The following is a 21,185-nucleotide window of genomic DNA, read 5'->3' as shown; positions in this document are numbered from 1 at the left end:
AGGGCGTCAGGGCGCAGGGCGACAAGGAGAAACGAGAGGGGGAAGCAGAGGCCCAGGTAGCAGAGGGGAAGTGGCCCACGCGACTCCCGAAGACGCTGCAGAAGGTAGGGCGGGCTAGCGAGGGTCCGCTCGGCTCTCAGCGCCGTTCCTTCCCGAGGACGGAAGCCCGCGGTGCGGCGGGTCCTCGCCGTGTGACCCGAGGCTCCGCTGGCGCGTCGCAAGACTGAAGGCGCTTCGCGGCTCGCACAGCGAGGCCGGAGCCTTGGGGGCGGGACGTCGACGAAGCCCTGCCTCTGGCTCCTCCCCCCCAGGAGCGCGAGCCGGTCCCGCGCGGCGCCATCCCTTTCCCGGGTCATCGCCCCTCCCCTCTTCCGGGCCGCGAGCCCCCCGCGCGCCGCTTCAGAGCCGCGTTCGCTCGCTCGCTCGCGCGCGCCCACCAGCCCGCCCTCTCAGCGCGCGCTCGGCCGCCCGACGACGCGGGAGCCGCACGCGCCAGATTAGGCTCGCCGCGCTCGTTGCCGCCGAGCGCCGGCCCGCTGAGGCGGCGCCCTCGGTTCCCGGCCAGGAGGCAATCTGTGGCCCCAGAGCGGAGGCGGCGGCGGTGAGGAGACCGGGCCTGGAGGAGGCGGACATGGCGGGGCTGAGGGCTTCGGGAGGAGGGTGGTCCGGGCGCCTTTGCGGCCACGTCGAAGGCTCGCGGGCGGGCAACGCGCGGGGGAACCAGGAGGAGCGCGGGGTCGAACCTGCTTGCATTGGCTCTGGCCCGGCGCGAAGGAAGGGCTGGGGACGGAGGGGGGCGGCCCGCGAGGGTTTCCGCGGGACCCTCAGCGGCATCGCGACGGAGGAGACGCCGCCTCGAGGCTCCTGCCACGTTTTCACCGCGCGATACCTTCTGCTCGCGGTGGGCGACAGCCCCGCGCCTGCCCACGCCCCCTCCCCCTCCGCGTCCGTGGGTTTTCTGGAGCCGGGGATCCGGCTCGCTGTCTGGGGGGGGGGGCGGGGGGGAGTCGCGCCTGAGGGGAGCCCGGTCCTTGAACCCAGGGCTGCCGGGGGCTGGAGCCTGTCCGGGGACTGCGGACCCTGCGAGGCTGTTCTCGGGAGGAAGGGCAGGGGGCTCGGGGCGCTGCCCCCTTAACTCAGGAAAACCCGCGATTGCAGAAGTTGGACGCGCGTTCAGGCCGTTCTTCCAAGAGTGGGTGGGGACGTTTGGAGCCTACTCACCCGGCGCTCTTCAAACCCAAGCGCGAGTGCCGAGCAGCAGGCTTGGATGGCTTGCAAAGCCCAACTCCCGGCCCCGTGGGAATCCTGTCGCTCGGGGTCCAGAGCCCGCTTTGTGTCGCCGCGGAGCCTGGTCGAGGGCTCGTCACCCCTCGCGGCCGGGACCTCCCCCCTCCACCCCCCCTTCCTCAACCTTGGGAACGTCCGTCGGGAGAAATACTTGTTTCTAGAAACGGCCGCGATGAAGCTCTTCGTTACAAGAGAGGGAAAAGTACAAAGTTATAAACTCCTGGAAGGCAGGACTGGATTTTCCTTTGGGTTCTCTGCCCGCCGCCGTGAGCAGAGGAGCCTGTGGAACAAAGTAGAACTTGAGGGGCAGCCGCCTCGGTGACTACGTCCCAGGATGACGTCACCGTGCGATGTTTAAAATGGGAGCTTTTCGCTCCGAGTGTGGGTGGAGGAATTGCGGCGACTTACTCGAGACGCCTAAGGGCTTCTTGGCCTTGCTGGCTTCTGGTTTCTCTCTCCCTGACCTCATAACTCTCCCCTCTAGGGCTGCCCTTTTGGTACTCCTAGAATACTGACCGGTGGAGGTGTGTTAAATTCTCAGCTCTTCCAGGCATCATTCCCTCAAACTGAGGGGGGAAAAAAAAAAAAGTAATTCCATATGACTCATCTTGTGTTACAACCCAAAGCAACCGCTAAGTGGTTCTTTTCCTTTCTTTCTTCCTTTTATTTTTTGATATGAAACAGAGAAGAAAAAATAAAAGGAAAACAAAACTCAGATATGTGGAACATAGTTGGCCAATTTAATGAATGAGGAGAATGGGCTAGTTAGGGATTGAGTACCTTTCTTGTTTTCTTTGGTGGGGTGGAGGCTAATGGAGTTCCATCAGCAAGTTTCATCCCAAACCATGTATTAAATTGCAGTGGGTTTTCTTTTCCATCATAACGTGGTGGAGTATAAATATAGCTTTATAAGTGGAAATGGCTGACTTTTTCAGGAGGAGGCTGCACAGCAGTTGTGGAGGGCTGGGGTTGTGTGCAGCTGGCCATAGAAGGTAGACTTGGCATTCTAGGGTTTCCAAGAGGAAGGTCTGGGTGTCTTCCCATCTAGCATCAGGGTGGCCATGGCTGCCAGCAGACCTCTCAAATAACATATAGAATTTATTTCACACTGAGGTCCCTTGTTTGAATTTGCACAAGGAGGAAAGGAATCCTATGAAGACGGACTTTAAGAGCAAGTTTGAGAAAAGAAAAAGGAAGCCAACAGAATCAGCTGTATTTTTTAAATGCGAAAGAACACAAACTATAGGCTGGGTTGGTCAATTTTTGCACTAAACATAACAGGGGCTGTATGTCTTTAATAATTGGCTCTGAAAAGGTGATGTTGCTTAAACGCAGCATCTGAATAACTCCAAGTTACTTACAGCAGCCAAATGAATGAGCTCATCAAGCAAAGACAGAATATACATCGAAACAATCCCAGTACAAGGTTTTTGCCTTTATGCATTAATCAGTGATAAATCAGATCTGTCATTTAAAAAGAGTCCTTCTTGAGGCAGTTCCAATATGCAGCTGAATCTCTGATTATTTCTTTTAGATTTTCTGTGAATGATCCTGAATTTCCACTCTTAAATATGTTTTGATAGAGCTGGGGTTTTTTGGTCATATTTTTTAGGTAAATATATCTCTGTTCTTGAAAGAGTGCTTACAGAAGCTTGATAATGGATTTTTTTCTTTGTGTATAACAGCTTTATTGAAATATAATTCACAAACTATACGATTCACATATTTAAAATGTACAGGTCTTTGGTTTTAGTACATTCACAGAGTTGTACAACCATCAGCACAGTCAATTTTAGGATGTTTTCATCACCTCAAAAGGAAATCTTATACTCAACTGACATCACTCCTTTCCCCCCATCCTCCTACCCCTAGGCCACTAATCTACTTTCTGTTTATATAGATTTGCTTATTCTGGACATTTCATATAATTGGTGTCATACAGTATTTGGTCTTTTGGCTTCTTTCCCTTAACATAATGTATTCAAGTTTCATACGTGTTGTAGCACATATCAGTATGTCATTTCTTTTTGTTGCCGAATAATATACCACACTTTATTTGTCCATTTATCAGTTGATCAACATTTAGTTTATTTCTACTTTTTAGTTATTATGAATAATGGTTCTGTGGACATTTGTGTACAAGTTTTTGTGTGAACATATGGCTTCATTTCTCTTGAGTATAGAGCTAGGAGTAGAATTGCTGGGTCATATGGTAGCTATATATCTGACCTTTTTAGGAACTGCCAAACTGTCTTCTGTAGTGGCTCTACAATACTGGATTTTAAAGTGGACTTTTTTTTTTTTTTTTTTTTTTTCCTTTTTGCGGTATGCGGGCCTCTCACTGTTGTGGCCTCTCCCGTTGCGGAGCACAGGCTCCGGATGCACAGGCCCAGCGGCCATGGCTCACGGGCCCAGCCGCTCCGCGGCATATGGGATCCTCCCAGACCGGGGCACGAACCCGCATCCCCCGCATCGGCAGGCGGACTCCCAACCACTGCGCCACCAGGGAGGCCCAAAGTGGACTTTTTTATGTTTTAAAATACAAGTTATTTCATAGAACTTTAAACTTGAATTATTGTAGCTAAATATTGACACATTTAGTAAAAACTATATAGTGGTATCATTGTAATGCTTCTCTTTGAGTGATATCTCTGATTTTATTTTAGCTAACAGGAGCAATTTGGTGTGCTCTCTTTACTGAACTCCTTTACAAAGCTAGGTGATAAGACTCTTAAACAGTATTTTATAATAAGGTCTTTATGACATAAATTAGTGACTGTTCCCTACTCCAGATATGAGCCAGTGAAACACAAGATAAAATTAGAAGGAGGAAGGGGTGCTGCTGTAAAGGAGGGATATTTTGCAGAGCTTTATCTTCAAGTTTTGATGTTTCGGTTTTTTGAGAAAAACTGTTTTATCTTTGCAGGGAAAGATGAAGAACGAAATTGCTGCCGTAGTCTTCTTTTTCACAAGGCTAGTTCGAAAACATGATAAGTTGAAAAAAGAAGCAGTCGAGAGGTTTGCTGAGAAATTGACTCTAATACTTCAAGAAAAATATAAAAATCACTGGTATCCGGAAAAACCGTCAAAAGGACAGGCCTACAGGTAAAGGAGTAGCTTGGACAGTTAGATTGGACTAAATGAAGAGGCTGATCAGCTCCTCAAATGAGTGCCAGGCCAGAGGAATGATGGGTGTGTCCAGTCCATGCCTTTCACACTTTATCTGCAAAATACCCAACTCAGGAGTGTCTCAGTTTTATTTTTTCCTTATTCACTTTAAAATACAAGTATTTGTTGTTTGAGTCCCACTGCCTGGACTTGGAGGGCCAATAGTATAGGCTCATGGGAGTTAGTCTTGTGGTCATAGTGTGGTTCCTGAGTGTTTTTCTTTAAGTATCACAGGTAGTTGAGGGCTTTCCCGATTGTAGAGAACCCCTAAAACTATCACTTAAAGGGGGTCATGGTAAGGGTTGAGGGAAATGAGTTCCTTGTATTTAAAAGTAAATTACATGTTATGTGTTAAAAGTTTTTTGGCAAATGAGAACTAAGATTATTAGACACCTAACATATTCTTGCCACAGGAATAATTTCATTTGTACTGTGCATAATTCGTTGTGGTAGAAGCCATTGTAACCATTTTATAGACGAAGGTAACTTACCTATGATTCACAACTGGTAAATATTAGCTCTGGGATTTGAATTCAGGTCTCACTGACCCTAAATTCTTATGAGCTTTCTGTATACCACAGTCCTCCCACAGCCTTGTCTCTTGAGAGTGAAGGCAATTCTCACTCCCAGCTATCTTTTGTACTGTGGTTTATAAGTTACATTTACAGTTTAAAGAAGAGCAACCTCCTGTAAAACATGTCCTGGCATGCTCACTCTTTAGTATTTATGTGACTACTTGGGAACCTGAGTTGAGAATATCCTGCTAAACTCAGCTGTCAAACCATGCCCCATTTGTGGATGTGACCAAAAAAATAAAAGTGGAACAGTTGTGACTATCATGAATACAGAAATTCTTTTATTTATGCATATTGCTGCCCCCAAAGATTCCTCCACAAATCAGCCCTTCACAGTAAAAAGAACTTCCTTTCAGTCTCTGAGCTCTTGAAAGTGTAAGACTGTTCACAGAGTGTGCAAGGGAGGTGAAAATATGATTTGTTTAGTTCTCATTTGCTAAAAGCCAGGTGAGCATATGATCTGTTGAAAAGAAAAGAATCAAAGTAATTGATATATTTTCCTCTTCATTTCTATCCAAAGAGGTTTCCTAGTATATTGGAAAATGTGGTGAGTGAAAGTAGAAATGTGGATGTTCTATATAAAGCACTCAAGTTACTGTTTTTTATCCTCTCACTTGATTCTCTTAATTTTTTTCTGCACATCTTCATTTCTGATAGAGTGAACAGCTTTTGTGAATTAGAGCTGTTCAAGCTTTTTACACTGATGTAATTGACATTGGACTAAGGCTTTTGGAAGTGCCAAGCCACCGTACTATTACTGAAAAAGGAGACACTATCAAGTAAATGCTTAAAGGTCAGACAGTGTACAATTTTATTTCCATTAATTCTAGAAACTTGAGGAAAAAAGTTAGCCACAATATTAAATTGGCATATAATCAGAAGTATCATTATTGAGTCATTTTGAAGCCGTCTTTGAAGTAGAAAACTTAGAGTTAATTGTGGGTCGTTTCTTTTATAAAAATGAATAGACTATAGGATTAACCAGAGTTAGTAGACTCTGCAATCCGTAAAGTTCTTTTTCTTCTAAAGTTTTTATAAATTAGTATGTTTCTCTGCAGGGGGGTATGTTTCTCTTATACAAATAAGAGCAATTTGGTAACATTATCAAGATCTATAAAAATATTCACAGTCTTTGAAAAGTAAATCTCCTAAAATCTATTCTAGAAGCATAATCAGAAATGCAGACAAATATGTATGAATATGGATATTTCTTACACTTTATAATTGCAAAAAAATTGGAAAGTGCTACACTGTCAACATTAAGTAAACAATGGACTATTTTTATGCAGCTTTTAAAATCTTGTTTTTGAAGAGTGGTTAATGGGTAAATCGTCGCAGTATCTAGAGTGAAAAAAATAGCATAAAAATATGTAAGGTATGCAAATTTTGTTGAAGCGAGTCTATTTAAGCATCTATATTTACACATATTTTTTTAAGCTGAGAGCCTGCATCTCCCTCATTGTAGATTAAAAAAACAAACACATACATCTAAGATCTACCTTATGCTTAATTGCTTTTGATCCTGGTGCACGTGGGACTTTTGAATCAACCTACACAACATTAGAATCTGTAACATAGGACCATATTATAGAAAGGAATAAAGAGTGTCTTACATGGTTTAAAATATTTTTTTTTTACTCTGAATTTGCTAAATTGTTAACGGTGATGTTACAATAAGTACAGGCATAATAGAGTTGTTTAATAAAGTGAACTTTGGCATCTGGTCTGGATCTGAACTCTGGATTCATTACTTTCTAGCTGTGTAATTTTGGGCAAGTTACTCAAACTCTGCCTCCTTTCTTTTTTACAGTGGAGAAAATAGTATCTAACTCACAGGATCATTGTGAAAATTAAAAAAGTTAACATAGGCATACCTTATTTTTTTGTGCTTTGCTTTATTGCTCATCACAGACATTGCGTTTTTTATAAACTGAAGGTTTGTGCAGCTGCATTGAGCAAGGCTGTCAGTGCCAGTTTTCCAACAGCATTTGCTCACTTTGTGTCTCTGTGTCACATTTTGGTAACTCTTACAGTATTTCAAACTTTTTCATTATTATATTTGTTTTGGTGATCTGTGATCAGCGATCTTTGGTGATACTGTTACAAAGACTTGCTGAAGGCTCAGATGGTTACCATTTTTTAGCAATAAAGTTTTTAATTAAGCTATGTACATTGTTTTTTAGACATAATGCTATTGCACACTTAATAGACTACAGTGTACTGTAATACAACTTTTATATATACTGGGAAACCAAAAATTTTGTGACTAGCTCTTTTGAGATACCACAGCTTTATTGCTGTGGTCTGGAACCAAACCTGCAATGTCTGAGGTATGCCTGTACATGCAGAGCGTTTAGAAGACTCTCCATTGCATGGTAAACCTTCAAAAAGAGTTATTATTATGATTATTGTTTAGAAATACATATTAGCTGTTACCTAATGAGAGCTTTTTTCACTGTTTTAAATGAAAGTTGAAATTAACTAATAATTAAACTTTAAAAAAATTTAAATAGTACCTTATTCTGTTGATGTTACAATATTGTATTTAGTAATATAATCAGTATTTGTCAATTAACTTATATTTTCCATATTTTTGAGGTCTGAAGAAGTAAAATGACTTAATCTAAATTCACCCAATAATACTAGTACTCAGGACTCGTACTAAATCTGGGTTCTCTTGATTGATTTCTTAGTTGTAGGCACTAAATACTTTCATTGTAGCTAACGTTTCTCTATGTAAGCAGAATACTTATTTTAACAGGTATTTTTGCATTCATACTGAGAGCCATCTTTGAGCATTCTGTTAGGTAGCTGTGAATGGTATTTCTTAGGTTAGAAAAATTGGAACAGATGGGAATTCCCTGGCAGTCCAGTGGTTAGGACTCTGTGCTTTCACTGCTGTGGGCATGGGTTAGATTCCTGGTTGGGGAACTAAGATCCCTGAAAGCCATGTGGCACGACCGAAAAAAAAAAAAAAAGGAACAGTCTTTAGTGGTTTAGAATTTTTTTCTCTCTTTCGATAACTTAAAAAAAAAGAAAAGAAAACTCGAGTAACAGAGGTTAAGTGAAATAAGCCAATAACACTTTCAGATTTTTTTTTCTAATTAATTAATTTATTTGGCTGCATCGGGTCTTAGTTGTGGCATGCAGGATCTTCATTGTGGCATGCGGGATCTTCTGTTGCGGTGCGCGGGCTTCTCTCTTGTCATGGCATGCGGGCTCCAGAGTGCACCAGCTCAGTAGTTGCAGTGTGGGGTCTTAGTTCCCCGACCAGGGACCAAACCCGCGTCCCCTGCATTGGAAGATGGATTCTTAACCACTGAACTACCAGGGAAGTCCCTGGATTATATTTTAATCTTAAGTACATGGTATGAATGGTTCTGTGTCCTTGACTGATTCGGTATTTAGAGAACAATTATAGGTAAGGCATAGGATGCCCTTCTTAAGCAAGGTAACAACAGATCAAAACTTGTCACAAGAATTTCCAAATATTATTTGAACCATTGGTTGAGGTCTTTTGTGAGTTGGAGATTTTGTTATATAGGAATCTGACCTATTAAAACTTTTACCTTCAAAGCTCTAAGTAATTTCATGCAACTTTCATACTCCTTGCTCATTTAATGTACGTGCGAGATTGAGTAGTTTCTGTGTGAAATGAAGTAGAGCCAGTTCTAGTGATTTCCCTGTGATCACACAGACTCTTCTTTCCACCAGGCTGGTTAGTCTTGATGATGCTGCTGCCTCTTTGCCTTTAGTTCAGATTTATTATCTACTTAGGATAGATATTCCTGGGTTCTTTGCCAGGGTTCGTTTTATTTTTTTAAATTCATGTTGACAAAAACTAATAGATATAACAAAGTTTCTGATTTACATTTATTTAAAGCTATTAACATTACTCCACTTTGTTGTAGATGCATTCGTGTCAATAAGTTTCAGAGAGTTGATCCTGATGTCCTGAAAGCCTGTGAGAACAGCTGCATTTTGTACAGTGACCTGGGCTTGCCAAAGGAACTCACTCTATGGGTGGACCCATGTGAGGTGTGCTGTCGGTGAGTTCTTGAGTTTGGCTGCTTAACTGATTACCATGCTGGAACTGATTTTATGAAATTCTCTCAGGTACTGCCTACGCATGTATTTTTATAGCCAGGAGCTGGTTGTTTGGCTTTCTCAGCTGTGAATTTTGTAAACTATTCTTCTTGGAGGTGATAGTGAAAGACTGGTTACATTCCTCTTTTACAGCTAAAGAAACTCAAAAACTGATAGAGCAGGGTTTTTTTTAGAGCTTTACCAAGAACTCTATTGTAGAATTTAGACACCTAGACTCCCTATAGGTCAATTATATCTTCTTTCATTGGTGGTGCCCTTGTCTTTCCCCTCTTCAAATTAGGAAAGATGCTAATCCCAAATAATACTGGATATTAACTTTTGGTTGATTTCTGTTTGTTTCTACTCTTGCCTCCCTCCCCCTTTTTGGTTTTTAAGTGGCTGAGTGATATTTTCATGGTTTTATTTTCATAATGGAAATTATTTCTTGTCTCCTAATGAGCAGAATTGTAAAAGGTGAGTGTTAGGTATGAAATCTAATTGAACTTCATTCATTCTAAAAATACTCATTGTGGGCTTCCCTGGTGGCGCAGTGGTTAAGAATCAGCCTGCCAAGGCGGGGGACATGGGTTTGAGCCCTGGTCCAGGAAGATCCCACACGCTGTGGAGCAACCAAGCCCGTGCACCACAACTACTGAGCCTGTGCTCTAGAGCCCGCAAGCCACAACTATTGAGCCCAAGTGCTGCAACTACTGAAGCCCACGTGCCTAGAGCCTGTGCTCCGCAACAAGAGAAGCCACCGCAATGAGAAGCCCGTGGACCGCAACGATGAGTAGTCCCTGCTCCCCGCAACTACAGAAAGCCCGCGCGCAGCAACAAAGACCCAACACAGCCATAAATAAATAGATAAATAAATAAATTAATTAATTAAATTAAATTAAAATACTCATTTTGGACCAGGCATTCTTAGTTGTAGGATTTTTTAAAAAATGAAAGTGACGGGCTTCCCTGGTGGGGCAGTGGTTGAGAGTCCACCTGCTGATGCAGGGGACACAGGTTCGTGCCCCGGTCTGGGAAGATCCCACATGCTGCGGAGCGGCTGGGCCCGTGAGCCATGGCCGCTGACCCTGCACGTCCGGAGCCTATACTCCGCAACGGGAGAGGCCACAACAGTGAGAGGCCCGCGTACCACAAAAAAAAAAAAAAAAAGTGACATTCTTTCAGGTAGTTCAGAGTGTAATGAGGGAGAAGAAAGAATAAGTAGATTACAACAGAGTGTGATTTGTGCTATAATAGAAGTATGTACAAAATGCAATACTTGGTGGCACAAACGAGAAAGTTGCTGCCTCAGGAAAGACTACAGTCAGCCCTTGGTATTGGTGAGGGATTAGTTCCAGAACATGCCCCCGCCCCAGCCACATGCACACACACACACAGGCAGAGGCAATATCCTTGGATGCTCAAGTCCCTTATATAAAATAGTGTAGTATTTGCATATAACCTATGCATAACCTCCCATATACTTTAAATCATCTCTAGATTTCTTATAATACCTAATGCAATGTAAATGCTGTGTAAATAGTTGTAAGTACAATGCGAATGCTACGTAAATAGTTGCTTGAATTGAAAAAAATTCAAGTTTTGCTTTTAGGAACTTTCTGGATTTTTTTTCCCCAAATGTTTTTGGTCTGTGGTTGGTTGAATGCATGGATGCAGAACCCATGGATATGGAGGGCTGACTGTACAGTAGGTGATACTTGAGCTGAGTGGGGAAGGATGAGTTGCAGTTGACTAGATGACAAGGTTGGAAGGACGTTTCCAGGCAGGAGGAACAGGATGAATAGATGCATGGAACCCCTGTGAGTAATTTCCTACAGCTGTCCCTTTAGGGTTTTCTCTTTGGTTTAGAGGTACAGTTCACCCATTGATTATAGTAGAGGTGCTTTTTGATGCAACCCTAATATGTTCCAAAGGTGGTCATAGCCTTTGACCTGATCTCCAGAAATGAAAGTGGTGGTGAAGACATGTTGGAAAAATACATGGTAATCCTGCAACAATTTTCTGTACCACCCTGGAGCTGCTTGATATAAGCTGGTGGCTTATATAAGCTTATTGCTTTGGGAAACCAGGTGTAGGTAGTTGATTCTCCAATACTTATTTCTCAGAAAAAGGAAGATCAAGATACCTCAGTTTTTGGTCTAAGAAGGTCAAACATTTTTAGAGTCTGGGACTAATTAAGCACTTACCATAGGCCGGGATCAGACTTTGTTTTATAGACTTGGACCACTGAATCCCTGCAGAAGACCTCAGTATACAAGAAATAGCTATCACAAAGTTACTATATTGAAATGTTCACTTTTTATGAGGCCCACACTTTGATCATATTTACTCTTACTTAACACACAGTTCTTTTAAGTTCGTTGTGTAGTTTTTCAGCCCATAAAATATTACGTGGCATTTGAAAGGGGATTGTTCCTAGTACAGTTGGCCATCTGTATCTGAGGGTTCCACATCCATGCATTCAACCAACTTTAGTTCAAAAATATTTGGTGGGGGGGGAAGAATTTCCAAAAAGCAAAACTTGAATTTGCCATGCCATGCAACTATTTATATAACATTTACATTGTATTAGATATGATAAGTAATCTAGAGATGATTTAAAGTGTATGGGAGGGTGTGCGTAGGTTGTATGCAAATACCATGCCATTTTATTTAAGGTACTTGGGCATCCACAGATTTTGGCATTTGGGGGAGGCAGGGATGGTCCTGGAACCAATCCCCCAGGATACTGTTGTCATAAAGCTACAAAAAAAAGTAACAGTCTGACATAGAGGCAGGAACAAAAAAGCAAGAGTTGACCCAAATGTATTATCACAACATCAAATAATGAATACTTAATACAACGATCTTAAATCATTAGGGAAAAGTTCCCATATCCAAGGACATTTAAGAAGTTGGCTAATTATATAAACATTTTGGACATATTTATTTGAAATGCTTAAACTACATCTTGGCACCTGAAGATAGAAGCTTTAGTTACATGGACATTCTACTTAAGTGGATACTTCATTACTTGATGATGCCAGATAATAAAAAATTACTGTGCTTTAATCTTGTTAATATAAGAAAACCTTTGCATTCAGTAGCCTTCTAATTATTTTATATATGATCAAAATTTTGCCCCAAATTGGCTATGATGTGAGGTTTTTCACGGTTAATAGAAATTATTGATATCTTCAGAATATGAGTGCTCATTCAGTGATGATAGAAATCCCAGAAAGAAAGACCTGTTAGTGATTGGGTAGAGGTGATTGCTGTAAATTAATAGAGGAGACTGAGATATTAGTGCTTTTGGACCAAAACTGGAACTATTCTGAAAATTAAAGCTGATATAGCAATAGAATAAATATCTGAGTCATTAAAAATAATAACTTATTGGTATACTAAAGACTAAGGTTATGAAAAAAATTGAAATGCACTCAAAGAGAACATTCTTCATAGAGTTATTCCATCAGGATAAATATTGGAAGAGTGCAAAGTGTTATATAGTTAGAAATATTTCACTAAGTGAAATATTAGAGAAGATATTGAATAGACGACAGATCCTATAAGGAGAAGGCCTGCAAATAGCTGGCAGCTTTATTATCTACTCAATATTCTACACTTCTTTTTTTGTTTGTTTGTAACTTCTATAATCCTTTCTTTTCCTGATAAAGAGCAATAGATACTATTGATTTGTTTCAGATTAACTCAGTAGGCCTGAATGTTTGAGCAGTGTGTCATTGAAAATTGGAAAATTTAAAAGTTGTCCATTACGAATTCTGAGGAATTAACTGCACATTCTAATGTTATAGTAATATAGTAAGCAGCTTCACTTACCCTGAAGAGAGCCCTCATACCAAAATACTACCACGGGAAAAATGCAAACCTAACTGAGCTTGAGTGTCAAAGAAACCTGAGTTAATAAAGCTGATCCTTCAATCATTAGATGTCTGCCCTTGGATTAGGTTTCTGTTTCTACAGAGGCAGGGATTTTTCTCAAATTTCTTGCCTTTCTGTTTTGCTTGAGTTTTGACTCCATTAATGGGCAATACTGAAGGTAGGCCTAAGCCCATTGTTAATACTGCTGGTATTAATATATGAATTAACCTTTGATTTTATTGAAATTTGTTGCGTCTTTAAACCTGGAGAGGACCAAGGGGTAGATTTCCACTGCTACAACCCAAGGCTAAGTAATCTTGAAATTATACTTCATGAATTCTGTGTTGTGAAGAACCCTTCCCACTGTTCAGGCATCTTCTACTAAGAAGAATCACCAGCTGAAGACTAACGACTATCCAGCTATCTTCAGCTTCCTCATTCTGCAGATAGGAAACTAAGGCCGGGAGAGATTAAATAACTTGCACCTGGTAACAGAGCTAGTTAATGACAGAACAGAACCAGAAACATGTCTAGTGCTCTTTCCACCATCCTGCAGCAACTCCTTTTATGAGAGAGACTGAAAAAGAATAGAAAAGGAAATTACGTACCATATTTAGATTGCATTTATGGCCCCATCCAGCCTATGAGAACGGAAGATAGCACAGTTGAAAGAAATAGAACTCGCCTGTGAGACTACTTGATTGCCATTTAAACTTTCAAAGGCTTGGTTGCAGTTAGGCCTTTTACTTAATTGTAGATATCATCCTGATTCAGAAATAATTTGAGACAAGAATTATCATGAATGAAATTAATTGACATTGTAGTCAATTAACCCTATTTTCTGTTGATGTTTTTATATTTTTTAAGCTTAGAATCACTTTCTTTAACTTTAATTACATGCTGTGTAAGACTGCTTAACAATTCATTTCCTTTGTCCTAACACTTCCTAGAAATTGTTTCATAGTGTTTATGTTGTGCAATCTATTAGAATGGATTTGTGGGTTTCTCCTCTGTCCTCTCGATGAAAACTCCTAGTTTTACTGTGTGTTGTGCTATTTTCCCTCATTGCAGAATTTATTTTCCTTTTTTCTAGTACCCAACAGCCGAAGTTACATGTTCTGACAATTATTTTTCTTAGATCAAGGCTTTAAAAATGTTTTGGAAGGATAAAAATGTTTGCTTAATTTAAAAAAATTAAGATGAGGGGTAAGCATTTATCATAGGAATCTCTATGAAATCAGCAGTATAATTCAAGCAAAATCCTTTTATTTTCCTCAACAGTAGTTTTTTTTTCCCCCTTTAACTTCAACAGTTGCCTCAGTTCTCGTTTTTGTCAGTGTGGATATAGGAAACACAGGCCTCTTTTTTATTTAATCGTGGTAAAAATAAATCCCATAGGAAATGTCTGGTTGAGTTTTGACTTGAATTACTAGGATCTATGTTATAAGGGTCAGTTAAAAATTTGTTCGAAAGTTATGTATGGCCAGTTTCAATGGTACATACAAAAATGTAATCAAAACAATGAGTTTCTCTGATATCGTAGACAACTATTTTTGTCAGGAGACAGTAGAAAAGAAAATTGGAAAAGAGAATGAGGTCACTTTTTATTTGTACTTTAATAGACCAGAAGTAGAAAATTGTGGCCTGCCTGTTGGCATGGAGCTGGGTTAGGATACTATAGATGCAGAATCAAGTTCTGGGAGGGTTCCTTCTTTGCCTGGGACTGATGGCATGTCCAAACCTGTTCAATTGTTTTTATGGACATTTCTTGCTTTGTTGATGTGACTTCAAGGTGTGTAAGTTTTTTGGGTTTTTTATTCTTAGGTATGGAGAGAAAAACAACGCATTCATTGTTGCCAGCTTTGAAAATGAGGATGAGAACAAGGATGAGATTTCCAAGAAAGTGACCAGGGCCCTTGATAAGGTTACCTCTGATTATCATTCAGGGTCCTCTTCTTCAGATGAAGAAACAAGTAAGGAAGTAGAAGTGAAACCCAGTTCAGTGGCTGCGACCCCCAGCCCCGTATACCAGGTAACCATGAAGTGGCTCCATACTGAAGGTCATGAGCAAGGCTTGCAAGGGCATTCTAGGTAGTCCTGCTTATATTGCCCAAAGTTTCTGAGTTGAAATTCTGGATCACAGTTCTTGCCTTCCCACGCTAAGGGGAAAGCTGCTTCCTCTGAGATGAAATAGGCATCCTGAGTCATTTTATCAAAGGTCTGCTTTACTAAATAAGTGGGATGAATACATTGTAAAAACAATAGAAAAAATCATGGTGATAAAACATTCCTGATGTTTTAAAAATGCTTATTGCATTCAAAAATAGCCACTAATTTTTTTGTAGCCTTTAACACTTCCAATTTGTACCTAACTTTCATGTTCTTTCCCTTTCTATGATTAAAGAGAAACCTCACTAAATTATTCTTTAATTTTTCACTCAAGCCAAAACAATATTTTTCTTTGCTTTAACATTTAAAGAGTCATATAGCTACTAATACAAAAATTTAAAGAAGTCCTTTGAGTTGAGCCTTATTCTGTACGTGCAGTTTTTCTAATTTTGAGTATATTTTTAAATATACCTATTTTTATTAATTTGGCCTTAATTAGACATAATTAAACATACCAGGTTTCTGGTAGGGTTTGATTTGGGCTAAAATGAGAATTTAGACCTTAATGAGTGAGAAATCAGAGTATCATGAGTATGAGAAACTGAACCTTTAAATCCAGGATACATTTATATAATGAACATCCTTTCAGTTTAACTTAATTTTTTAGTTCTTAATTATTTATTTATTTTTGCGGTACGCGGGCCTCCCACTGTTGTGGCCTCTCCCGTTGCGGAGCACAGGCTCCGGATGTGCAGGCTCAGCAGCCATGGCTCACGGGCCCAGCCGCTCCGTGGCATGTGGGATCGTCCCGGACCGGGGCATGAACCCGCATCCCCTGCATCGGCAGGCAGACTCTCAACCACTGTGCCACCAGGAAAGCCCTAATTTTTTTTTTTTAATTGTTGAATTATCCTTCCTAGGCTTGAGAGGAAGATTAGTTCTGAAGATTATCACATTCTTAGGGGTATATGTATATGTGTATATTATAACATATGCACCTGCTTTTAAAAAAAATAAAAACCAAAACAAAAACTTGAAACAGTATGAAAGAGTATAGGGGCTTCCTTGGTAGCGCAGTGGTTAAGAATCCACCTGCCAATGCTGGGGACACTGGGTCGAGCCCTGGTCTGGGAAGATCCCACATGCCGCAGAGCAACTAAGCCCGTGTGCCACAACTACTGAGCCTGCACTCTAGAGCCTGCAAGCCACAACTACTGAAGCCTGCACACCTAGAGCCCATGCTCCGCAACAAGAGAAACCACCGCAATGACAAGCCCGCACACCACATGAAGAGTAGCCCCCACTCACCGCAACTAGAGAAAGCCCACACACAGCAACAAAGACCCAACACAGCCATAAATAAATAAATAAATAAATTTATTTTTTAAAAAAGTATAATAGTGACACGTCCTCCTCTTCCCACAGTGACCAGTCTTGTGCTCTTGCATGGAGGTTTTCATTACCAGTTATTTTTGTATTCTTCCCAAGAGATTCCCTATATAGATAAGTAAACATAATATTTGTAATTCAGGGATCATTTTTAAGACCATTACCATAAATATTTTGGACATTTTTTTCCTCTGTATGATGTATTACGTACTACAGATTACCATTGTTAAATTGCCTGGAATTCATTCAGATGTGTGCTAATTTTACCTCAAGAATTTTATTTGTTACGCAGCAAAGCAAGAATGTAAATTCCAAATTGAAGTGATTGCTGCCAATTTTTTCAAGTAAATTGACCTTTAATTTTTAGATTTTCTTTTAAAATTAAATTGTATTTGTTTTCCCCTATGTTGAAAGACTATTAGGATAAAATTATAACAGAAAGGCATAGAAATTGAACTGTCCTTCATGTGCTTTTCTCCTTGACATTATATTCACTTACAAAACATTTCATGACTGAGAAGCATAGCTCTTAAAATCATTGTGTAGAAAGCTGGTGCAGATGGTCCACTTTAATTTTTTTACCTATACATTTTTCCATCTTGAACCTGGCATTACCAAGAGCCTTAAAAAAGAGGTTATCAGAGTATGGGCAAAATAATTCCAGGCTTGGGGTCTTTGTTCTCTGAGGGGGGTCTGTGTTTTCTGAAAGGAACCTCCAGAGATAATTCTCTACTAATTAAGAATGAAGATTATGTTATTTCTCCCCAAACTGATCTGTAGTTTCAACTTGCTATCAATCAAAATCCCAAAAGTCTTTTTCTAGATAAAATTTAAAGAAAGGAGAATTAACTCAGAGATCTCACACTAATATTAAGTCATTATGTTTATCAAGATAGTGTGATAATGATTTAAAGATATATAAATATATTATTGGAACAGATAGAGAGTCCAGAAGTAGACCCATGTGTGTACAATTTTGTTTATGTTTTTTTTAAAATTAAAGTGCCAAAGCAATTCAGTAGGGTAAGTATACAAGAACTAGTACTGGAACAATTGGATAATCTATATATTAAAAAAAAAAAAAAGAACCTAACTGCTACCTGATACCATACATTAGAAAACTAATTTGAGGGACTTCCCTGGTGGCACAGTGGTTAAGAATCCACCTGCCAATGCAGGGGGCACGGGTTCGATCCCTGGTCTGGGAAGATCTCACATGCCGCGGAGCCACTAAGTCCATATGCCACAACTACTGAGACTGTGCTCCAGAGCCCGCGAGCCACAGCTACTGACACCCTTGTGCCTAGAGCCTGTGCTCCACGACAAGAGAACCCACCGCAATGAGAAGCCTGCGCACCGCAACAAAGAGTAGCCCCTGCTCGCTGCAACTAGAGAAAGCCCACGCGCAGCAACGAAGACCCAGTGCAGCCAAAAAATAAATAAAAATAAATAAATAAGAAACCATTAAGAAAACGAATGGGCAAAAGCATAGACTGGGACAAAATATTCTCAATACATATATTTGTCAAAGGACTTGTTTCCAGAATATACTTTAAAAATCACTCCTATAAATCAATAATAAAAGACATGATCCAGTTAAAAGCAGTGGGCAAAAGATAAGAATAAACACTGTACAAAAGAAGTTATATAAATGGCCAGTAAGCAAATGAAAAAGGTGCTCAACCTTATTTGTTATAAGGAAAATTCAAATTTAAACCGCAGTGAAACACTACTTCCAGAATGGCTAAAATTAAAACGTCTGACAATACCAAATGTTGGCAAGGATGTGAAGCAACTGGATTCATAAACTGTTGATGGAAGTGTAAAATGGTACAACCACTTTGGAAAACTGGCATTTACAAAGTTAAATATGCATCTGCCCTATAACCCAACAGTTCCACTCCTAAGTATTTAACAAGAGAAATGAAAAAAACAAATATCTACAAAGCCTCATATTAGAATGTTTATAACAGCTCTTTTCATAATCGTTTAATAAAAAAAAGGAAAACAACCCAAATACCCATTAACAAGTGAATGGGAGGAAATTGTGTATTCATTCACACAGTAGGATAATAGCAATAAAACAGAAAGAACTAATAATAGACACAATACGGAAGGACCTAAAAACCATCTGATTGAGCAAAAGAATTTTGCCGGGGGGTTTCCTGGTGGTCCAGTGATTAGGACTCCCCTCTTTCACTGCGGAGGGCACTGGTTTGATCCCTGATTGGGGAACTAAGATCCCACAAGCCAGGCGGTGTGGCCAAAAAAAAAAAAATTGCCAGATACAAAAGAATACATGCCACATGATTCCATTTATACGAAGTTCACAAACAGGGAAAACTCAGTCTGGTGATAAAAATCAGAACAGTGGTTGCCTGTGGGATTGTGTCTGCTTTCTGACAGTTTTTAAAGCTTATCAACACCCCAATGTACAAAGAAATGAAACATTCCACTTTGTTAGTGGTTTGTAGTATAGGTCAATTAGTTTGAGCGCTAAATTCTTTATTTCCCCATTATTGTAGATAATCAAGAATTAACTGTGCTAAGGTTATTCACTGCTGCATTGTTTTGTTTGCTTTTGTGCATTGTTTTTTGATATTAAAAGACTGAAAGCAGCCTAAATGTACTATCAACAAGACACCAGTTAATTTAGTTATGGCATAGTCATTGCATTACTGTCTAGCTGTAAAATGACAAAAGAAGTCGTTATGTACTGAGATGAATGTCTCTGAGATGTATTTATCAAGTGCAAAAAGCAGTATACAGAGTTTTGTAAGTTTTTATAAATGTGTATATAGATGTATACACAAGTATATTCATAGAATATCTCTAAAGATAATCAAACAATTGATTAGTGTCAGCTGCCTCTGAGAGGGTAGCTGGTAATCACATAAAGAAGAGAGACTTTTTTCCACTGTATACAGTTTCGTACCTTTTGAATTTTCTATCATGAATGCAGTGCTGTTATACAGAATATAAATTTTTAAATGCCTATGCTAGGAAGAGCAGATTAGAAATCAGAGAACTCTGAAACTCATAGTCACAGGGTGTGGCATTCTGAGCAGAGCAGTCTGAAACTGCTGATAACATTTTGAATGATGTGAACTTGATGTCCCACTTGACTTATGGGATAATCTAAGACTGTTTTCTAAAATGCTGAACTGGCTACATTAGAATCACCTGCAGTGTCATCAAAATACTTGGCCTTTCTTCCTAAAGTTTTGTTAATATTGTTCAGTAGACCAGGGCTGGGGCATGAACATTTTGTGTTTAAAAGCTTCTTAGGTGACTCTTTAGCCAGCTGTGGAAACCAGTGGTCTAAAACATGATGTATCCGTACAAGCTTCTATTCATTCCGTGTTTTCATCTTCTTTGGTTGAAATAGCCAGAAAATATCCGGTTGCTTTAGAGTGCTGTGTTTGAGTTTACTCATTTTCACTCATTTAGTGAAAAAACGCTGATTGATCACCTATTATATTTGAGGTTTTTAACATATTTAGACTTGATTGTAGGAATGTGCCTTAGACCTACTATTAGGGTTGTGGGTGAGTGATTTTGTTTTTCTTTAATGAGTAATCTGGAAGGTAACCTAGTTTTTATATAACACATGACTAATTTTTTCTTTTTATTAACTTACTGTTTTCTCTTCTTTACAGATTTCAGAGCTGATATTCCCGCCTCTTCCAATGTGGCACCCTTTACCCAGAAAAAAACCAGGAATGTACCGAGGGAATGGTCATCAAAGTCACTACCCTCCTCCTGTTCCATTTGGTTATCCAAATCAGGGAAGGAAGAATAAACCATATCGCCCAATTCCAGTAACATGGGTACCTCCTCCTGGAATGCATTGTGACCGGAATCACTGGATTAATCCTCACATGTTAGCACCTCACTAGCTGCTTTGATTCTGTTGGTGTCATGTTGAGAGAAGGTAGAATAAGCCTGACTGCATATTAAAAGTTCATACTCAAAGTAGTAAAGTTAGATGGGCTAAACCATCAAACTTATTTTTATAGAGAAGTTATTGAGAATAATCTTTCTTAAAAAATATATATGCACTTTAGATATATTGATATAGTTTGAGAAACTTTATTAAAGTTAGTCAAGTGCCTGAGTTTTTAATATTGGACTTGAGTATTTATATATTGTGCATCAACTCTGTTGGATATGAGAACACTGTAGGAGTGGACGATCTGTTCTAGCACCTTTGAGCATTTACTTTATGGAGAGTATGTAAGTTATTTATACACAAGGAAATCTATTTTATGTCATTGTTTAGAAGAATTGCGTGAAATCATGTAGTTGCAAATAAAAAGTAGTTTGAGGCATGACAATGTGTGCTTCTGTTCTGTGCATAAAAAGGGAGAAAGAGCAAAGGGGGTATCTCACTTCCATGTGTTTAATATTTAGCAAAGAAAAAAACTAACAATTTTAACTTTTCTTTAAAAAATTTGACTTTTTATTAGCCATACCTTTCCCAAAGGCTATAGTATCAAAAGATTCATATAAAACGACTAAAGTTTGTTAGTAGTAGATAATTGAAAATATAAATATAATGAAACATCTTTCAACCATTAGAGTCACTATACGTAGGATTTTCCTAACCAAGAATTTGGCCTGTACAAATTTTGATATGACATCTGACTTATACGCCTAGTACCATGGCGTAAAGCAGAAATGTTCTTATAG

The 21,185-nt window shown here is 39.7% G+C and overlaps 1 protein-coding gene across 1 annotated transcript; it reads left to right on the top strand.

Moving 5' to 3' along the window:
• Nucleotides 1-405: 405 nt before the first annotated feature.
• Nucleotides 406-20,852, top strand: BTG3 (BTG anti-proliferation factor 3). Its single transcript, XM_082626094.1, has 5 exons — nucleotides 406-601; nucleotides 4,214-4,392; nucleotides 8,942-9,079; nucleotides 14,820-15,027; nucleotides 20,153-20,852. The coding sequence occupies exons 2-5, from the start codon at nucleotides 4,220-4,222 to the stop codon at nucleotides 20,390-20,392; spliced, it is 759 nt and encodes a 252-aa protein (XP_082482220.1). The 5' UTR covers nucleotides 406-601; nucleotides 4,214-4,219; the 3' UTR covers nucleotides 20,393-20,852.
• The last annotated feature ends 333 nt before the right edge of the window (nucleotides 20,853-21,185 follow it).

This window comes from Mesoplodon mirus, assembly GCF_964341445.2.
Source record: "Mesoplodon mirus genome assembly, chromosome: 6".
In the NCBI taxonomy this organism is placed as follows: Eukaryota; Metazoa; Chordata; class Mammalia; order Artiodactyla; family Ziphiidae; genus Mesoplodon; species Mesoplodon mirus.
The sequence above is the reverse complement of the archived record's forward strand: the minus strand, read 5'-3'. Positions and strand labels throughout refer to the sequence as shown.

Coding starts and splice junctions, on each gene's coding strand:
- BTG3 (XM_082626094.1), top strand. CDS start 4,220: ATGAAGAACGAAATTGCTGCCGTAGTCTTCTTTTTCACAAGGCTAGTT. Junction 4,393..8,941: donor TCAAAAGGACAGGCCTACAG/GTAAAGGAGTAG, acceptor ACTTTGTTGTAG/ATGCATTCGTGTCAATAAGT. Junction 9,080..14,819: donor CCATGTGAGGTGTGCTGTCG/GTGAGTTCTTGA, acceptor TTTTATTCTTAG/GTATGGAGAGAAAAACAACG.